Source organism: Colobus angolensis, unplaced genomic scaffold (assembly GCF_000951035.1).
Source record: "Colobus angolensis palliatus isolate OR3802 unplaced genomic scaffold, Cang.pa_1.0 Scaffold57, whole genome shotgun sequence".
Taxonomy (NCBI): Eukaryota; Metazoa; Chordata; class Mammalia; order Primates; family Cercopithecidae; genus Colobus; species Colobus angolensis.
In genome coordinates this window covers 3,491,148-3,498,432 of record NW_012119265.1, presented here as the reverse complement: position 1 = coordinate 3,498,432, position 7,285 = coordinate 3,491,148, and the positions used below count along the sequence as shown (strand labels likewise).

The window sequence follows — 7,285 nt, the reverse complement described above, 5'->3', positions numbered from 1 at the left end:
ACAAAAAACTAGCCGGGCAAGGTGGCGGGCGCCTATAGTCCCAGCTACTCCGGAGGCTGAGGCAGGAGAATGGCATAAACTCAGGAGGCGGAGCTTGCAGTGAGCTGAGATCTGGCCAGTGCACTCCAGCCTGGGCGACAGTGCGAGACTCCGTCTCAAAAAAAAAAAAGAGTTGGTGTCATGCCAGACCCCCATTAACTCCAGTAGGGATGGCATCAGGTTCAAGAGGCTAAAGAAGAGACCCAAAGCCAACAGATGAGACATGGGGTTTATTGAGAGGAACTTATACAGGATGGTCAGGTCGCAGCAGGCTGAGCCAGAGAAGCACCAGCACCTACAGAATGTAGGCAGTTTCTACAGTGTTTTCATTTAGTACCCTTCCCCTAACAACCTCTACCTGGCAACCTTCATTTAACCCAAAACAAAGGGCCTTGATCCTCTGCACAGCCCATTCCACAGGATGGCGCAGGCTCTCAGATGTTCCTCATAGATAAAATATGATGCCAGGCATGGTGTCTCACACTTGTAATCCCAGCACTTTGGGAGGCCGAGGTGGGCAGATCACTTGAGGTTAGGAGTTCAAGACCAGCCTGGCCAACATGGTGAAACCCTGTCTCTACTAAAAATACAAAAATTAGCCAGACGTGGTGGTGCACACCTATAGCCCCAGCAACTGAGGAGGCCGAGGCAGGACAATGGTTGAACCCAGGAGGCAGAGGTTACAGCCTGGGTGACAGAGCAAGACTCTGTCTCAAAAAAAAAAAAGAAAGACAAAGAAAAAAAGAAAAGATATAATGAATCTTGGATAAATCGAAACTACTGGGGAAAGGGAGGGCCCACAGAGAACCCTCCCACTAACCCGACCACCGCTGGCCTTCGCAGGACACCATGAACCACACGGTCCAAACCTTCTTCTCTCCTGTCAACAGCGGCCAGCCCCCCAACTATGAGGAGGAGCATGAGGTGACTGTGCTGGGGGCGCCCCACAACCCTGCTCCCCCGACAGGCACCGTGATCCACATCCGCAGTGAGACCTCCGTGCCCGACCATGTCGTCTGGTCCCTATTCAACACCCTCTTCATGAACCCCTGCTGCCTGGGCTTCATAGCGTTTGCCTACTCCGTGAAGTCTAGGGACAGGAAGATGGTTGGCGACCTGACTGGGGCCCAGGCCTACGCCTCCACCGCCAAGTGCCTGAATATCTGGGCCCTGATTTTGGGCATCCTCTTGACCATTCTGCTCATCGTCATCCCAGTATTGATCTTCCAAGCCTATCGATAGATCAGGAGACATCATGCAGGCCAGGAGCTCTGCCCATAACCTGTATCCCACGTGCTCCACCTTCCATTCCTCGCCCTGCCCCCAGAGCCGAGTCCTGTATCAGCCCTTTATCCTCACACACTTTTCTACAATGGCATTCAATAAAGTGCACATGTTTCTGGTTAAAAAAAAAAAAAAGAAGAAGATACAATGAATCTTTGGGTTGGCTGCACTGGGAACTCTGAACACACATTCAGGTGCATCTGCCATACAGGGTCATTCTCAGGGTAGGCTTAAGATATTACTGTCAGGTGCATCTGCCACGCACAGGTGCGTCCACCATACGCCCCACCCCAGCACGCCCTTGAATGACTCTCATAGTCTCATCACATTCCCTGGGGCCAGGTATACAGAGGAGTACTGGCACTAGCGCAGCAGCAACACAAACCACCGCAACAAAAAGAGCAACGAATACGATAGAAGGTTCTCCCAAGCTCTTGGGAGTTCATCTTGGATGTGCCACAGCAGGCCCCTGGGGGAGGAGAGGAGCGGCTCTTTGTAGGCTCAACAGTCCATTTTGTCCTGAAGAGAAGCCACCATCTGTGCCTAGTTGGACCCTTGCTTGTGCTGTGAGCTCAGCCTCTACGGCTGCTTGGAGCATGGTCAGAAGCGGCCAGCCAACTACAGCTGCCACAGCTCAGGAATCTGAGCCTTGCTCAGTCAGATCTACCCCCTGCAACTACCCTTCCAGACCTTTCAGCGTTTTCAGGGCATCCCTGTGCTCACACATTAGGCCCGATCCATCAAGCATAGCGGCTCTCGGGCCCCGTATAGACATGGACAGCCAACCTGGGACTTCTCCCCCGCGGGTCTGCCCTTTCCCAATCTCATCATCTGGGGCTTTTCTCCCACCTCCTGCTGGGCCCACCAACTATCATGCTGGACCCCATTAACTCTGATAGGTCAGGATGTTACTTTTGGGACTAGAAAAAAATTAAAAATTTAAAATCTTTTTTTTTTTTTTTGGAGATGGAGTCTCGCTCTCTCACCCAGGCTGGAGTGCAATGGCACAATCTCGGCTCACCACAACCTCCGCTTCCCGGGTTCACGCAATTCTCCTGCCTCAGTCTCCCGAGCAGCTGGGATTACAGGCGCCCGCCACCACGCCCGGTTAATTTTTTGTGTTTCTAGTAGAGACGGGGTTTCTCCATGTTGGTCAGGCTGGTCTTGAACTCTCGACCTCAGGTGATCCAACCGCCTCGGCCTCCCAAAGTGCTGGGATTACAGGCCTGAGCCGCTGCGCCCAGACAAAAATTTAAAATCTTTTAAAAATTAAAAAAAAAAAAAAAACTTCCGGTAGGGGTAGTACCATGTCTGAGGCCAAAGAAGAGACCCAGCGAATGAGACATAGGTTTTCTTTTTGTTGTTCTTTTTCTTTTTTTTTTTTTTTTTCACTAGAGATGGGCCTCACTATATTACCCAGGCTACTTTCAATCTCCTGGGCTCAAGGGATCCTCCTGCCTCAGCCTCCCAACGTGCTGGGATTATAAGCAGGAGCCACTGCACACGTTTATTGAAGGGCACTTACATACAGAGTGGTCTGATGGAGGTGAACTGGACAGGAGAATTGCCACTGCTTGTAAAAATGCATGCAGTTTATAGCATTTTCACTTAACACCCTCGCCCTAACAACCACCACCTGGCAACCTTCACTTAAACCAACACAAAGGGCCTTGATTCCCTCTACAGCCTTCCGTGGGCAGGACAAGAGCTCAGATGTTCCTTATAGATAAGGAATGAATCTCTGAGTTGGCATGTTTGGCACTGAGAACACACATTCAGGTGCATCTGCCATACAGGGTCACTCTCAGGGAATGGTTAGGTTATTGCTGTCAGGCGTGTCTCCCATACACAGATGTGTCTACCATATAGTTGGTCCTATCTTTTTTTTTTTTTTTTTTTGAGACAGGATCTTGCTCTTTCACCCGGGCTGGAGTGTAGTGGTGTGATCATAGCTCACTGCAGCCTTGAATTCCTGGGCTCAGGCGATCTTCCCATATCAGCCTCCTAAGTAGCTAGGACCACAGGTGTGTGCCACCACAGCTGGATAATTTTTTATATTTTTTGTAGAGAAAGGGGGTCTCGCCATGTTGCTGAGGCTGATCTCAAACTCTTGGCCTCAAGTGATCCATCCACCTCAGCCTCCCAAAGTGCTGGGATTACAGGCAAGAGTCACTGCTTCTAGCTAAGAGCTGGTCCTGTCATTATTACAACTTTACCAATAAATCGAAATCGGACTGGGCACAGTGGCTCATGCCTGTAATCCTAACACTTTGGGAGGCTGAGGTAGGTGGATCACCTGAGGTCAGGAGGTGGCTCACGCCTGTAATCCTAGCACTTTGGGAGGCCAAGGTGGGCAATGGCTTGAGTCCAGGGGTTTGAGACCAGCCTGGGCAACATGGTGAAACACCATCTCTACAAAAAATACAAAAATTAGCCAGGTGTGGTGGTGCACACGTGTATCTCAGCTACTTGGGAGGCTAAGGTGGGAGCATCCCTTGATTCCAGGAGGTGGAGGTTGCAGTGAGCTGAGATCATGCCACTGCACTCCAGCCTGGGTGACAGAGTGAGATCCTGTCTCAAAACAAATAAGAAAACACACACACACACACACACACACACACACACACACACACACACACGGCCAAATTCACAGTTAGTAAATGACAAAGTTGGAATATGAAGCCAGGCATCTTCTTGATCACTCCTAATCACTGCAGTATACTACTAATTCCCAAGAAATAGACAATAACAAAGGTGGCAAATAACAAGGCAGATAACCAAGCATACTCATCAGCAATGTCGCACACTGTGAGTGGGACCCGGCCTCTCATAACCCCGCTTCCCTCATTTCTTCTTAGAAGCTCTAAGGGGACTTGGCCAGGAGCGGTAGCTCACACCTGTAATCCCAACACTTTGGGAGGCCAAGGCGGGCAGATCATGAGGTCAGGAATTCGAGGCCAGCCTGGCCAACATAGCGAAACCCTGTCTCTACTAAAAATACAAAAATTAGCTGGGCATGGTAGCACACACCTGTAGTCTCATCTGCTCAGGAGGCTGAGGCAACAGAATCACTTGAACGCTGGAGGTGGAGGTTGCAGTGAGCTGAGATGGTGCCACTGCACTCCAGCATGGGTAACAGAATGAGACTCCGTCTCAAAAAACAAAAAAGAAAAAAAAAGAAACTCTAGTGGGACTTATATCTGGAAAATCTCTCTCCCACTCTCTCATTGCCCACAGGATTGGCTGCTAGAGTCATAATTTCTCATGTTAGCCTGGGGTGAAATTGGATTACCCTAGTTGTGGACCTTGCATCCAGCAGCCTCTTTCAGAACCTCCTCCCCAGTGTTCACGTGGTTAGGGACTCTTCTCCTCAGCAGCTGCTTTAAGTAAAGACAGGCTGCTGTCTGGTGACTCATCTGGGGCCTCAGGAGGCTGCATGGATGGCAAGCTGCCCTCTGCTCCCTCGCTCCTCTCCCCTCGCCCTCCTCTGTGGAAGTCCTGCCAGGAAGCCCATGGTCCAGCTCACGTCTCTGCTCAGGTGCCTCTGGCATATGTTACCTAACCAGGGCTAAGACTGGTTTTATCCTACTTCAGACAGTCCAAACAACTCTGAACCTCATTTTCCAGCAGCTGAGTGGCCCTAGGACCCAGGGCCTGTCGGCCTTTGCCTGTGCCTCCACCCTCCCACGCTGACCACCGCCCTATAGATCAGAAGCAACTACTCCCACCCCCTCCCACCCCGCTCCCCGCCTCTCAGGAGGTCTCTTCTCTCAGCCCCAGTGGCCTGCTCCACTCAGGGATCCAAGCCTGTGGAGGATCGAGCCAGGCCTCCCCGGCTCACGCCTGCAGCCCCGTGATGCTGCCTGATGACTCACCCTCATGCCCATGACTTCCTCCCACGCTTTATTTCAGGAAATGACTCTCGAGAATGGTCTCGATTTTTTTTTTAAACAATAGAAAAATACTTTTCACCTACAGGGAACAAGCGACAATCCCCAATGCTATTAACTGCCCCCACCCCTGCAAAAGAGGCTTTATAAAACCAGGCTAACAAGGACAAGGAAGGGGCAAATAGGGCTGTCTTGGTGAAAGCGGAAGACTGTTAACCATTCTGCTTCAAATAGGATAGGAAAGGAACAAGGGCAGTCAAGAAGTATGTGAACCTGAGAGAAATCACATGTTAAGAAAAGCTCATCCAGTTACTTTAAGCGCCATCAAGTCTCTATGCCCAGACAAATTATGTCCTTGGGTGTGGGTTGCAAATTTTTTAGTAGTATGTAATTTTTCAGATAAATCTTAGAAGAACTCTAATTAAAAATTGCCAGATGGGCACGGTTGCTCACGCCTGTAATCCCAGCACTTTGGGAGGCTGAGGTGGCTGGATCACCTGAGATAGGGAGTTCAAGACCAGCCTGGCCAACATGGTGAAACCCTATCTCTACTAAAAATACAAAAATTAGCCGGGCATGGTGAGGCATGTCTGTAATCCCAGCTACTCAGGAGGCTGAGGCAGGAGAATCGCTTGAACCCGCCAGACGGAGGTTGCGATGAGCCGATCGTGCCACTGCACTCCAGCCTGAAGGACAGAGCGAGACTCCATCTAAAAAAAAAAAACCAAAGAGGCCGGGCGCAGTGGCTCACACCTGTAATCCCAGCACTTTGGGAGGCTGAAGCGGGTAGATTGCTTGAGGCGAGGAGTTCGAGACCAGCTTGGACAACATGGCAAGACCCCACCTCTACAAAAACACAAGAATTAGCTGGGTGTAGTAGTGGGTGCTTGTAATCCCAGTTACTGGGGAGGCTGAGACAGGAGAATCACCTGAACTAAGAGGCAGAGATTGTAGTGAGCCAAGATCAAGCCACTGCACTCCAGCCTAGGCAACAGAGTGAGACTCTGTCTCAAAAAACAATAAAAGATAAAAACACGAAAGAAATAATTTATCAATCTACATTTAAATTAAAATCCATTTAGCATTCACTTCTCATAAAGTCAGTCTATGAAAAAAATTTCCATTTTGATGAACACCAAAATTTGAAATAATATAGGCATAATCATTGCAATCTTTTATCAAGCTCAGCATTTAATTTACTTCCATATATTGTTTTAGTTGCAAAAGATAAACAAATTTTTAAAAACAGCTTGCCTTATCATCTGTCTCATCTTTAAACTGATCCAATTTGGAAAAGGAATACCAGAACATTTTTTAACTTTCAAAGTGAATTATTAAGACTATTGAAGTTGGATGCCATGGCTTATGCCTATAATCCCAACACTTTGGGAGGCCAAGGCAAGAGAATCACTTGAGTCCAGAAGTTTGAGATCAGCCTGGGCGACGTAGTGAGACTTTGTCTGTGCAAAAAGTTTATAAATTAGCTGGATGTGGTACTTGGGAGGGTGAGGTACCTGACCTCACTTGAGTCTGGGAGGTCGAGGCTGCAGTGAGCCTAGATCGTGCCACTGCATTCCAACCTGGGTGACCAAGGAAGACCTTGTCTCAAAAAAAAAAAAAAAAAAAAACAGACTATTGAATTTCCTGTCCTAAATAAAAAGCTGGACGCAAAATACCCAAAAGTTTTCATAAGCAGTAGAGCCTCAGGGCGGGTGCATTGCTCGTGAATGCACAAGTGAGGCATGACAAGAATATGAATCAAAAATCCTGAGCCTTGTGCAGCAGTTGTCTTCTTGGAAACATTGTTGCAGGAGCAGATAGAAAAGACCAGGGCAGGCCGGGCGCGGTGGCTCAAGCCTGTAATCCCAGCACTTTGGGAGGCTGAGACGGGCGGATCACGAGATCAGGAGATCGAGACCATCCTGGCTAACACGGTGAAACCCCGTCTTTACTGAAAAATGCAAAAAACTAGCCGGGCGAGGTGGCGGGCGCCTGTAGTCCCAGCTACTCGGGAGGCTGAGGCAGGAGAATGGCGTAAACCCGGGAGGCGGAGCTTGCAGTGAGCTGAGATC

At 49.3% G+C, this 7,285-nt stretch overlaps 1 protein-coding gene across 1 annotated transcript; it reads left to right on the top strand.

Annotated features, from left to right (window-relative positions):
- The first annotated feature begins 802 nt into the window (after positions 1 to 802).
- LOC105525998 (interferon-induced transmembrane protein 3) lies at positions 803 to 1,443 on the top strand. The gene has a single exon (XM_011961854.1). The coding sequence runs from the start codon at positions 889 to 891 to the stop codon at positions 1,279 to 1,281; it is 393 nt and encodes a 130-aa protein (XP_011817244.1). The 5' UTR covers positions 803 to 888; the 3' UTR covers positions 1,282 to 1,443.
- Positions 1,444 to 7,285: the final 5,842 nt, after the last annotated feature.

Coding starts and splice junctions, on each gene's coding strand:
- LOC105525998 (XM_011961854.1), top strand. CDS start 889: ATGAACCACACGGTCCAAACCTTCTTCTCTCCTGTCAACAGCGGCCAG.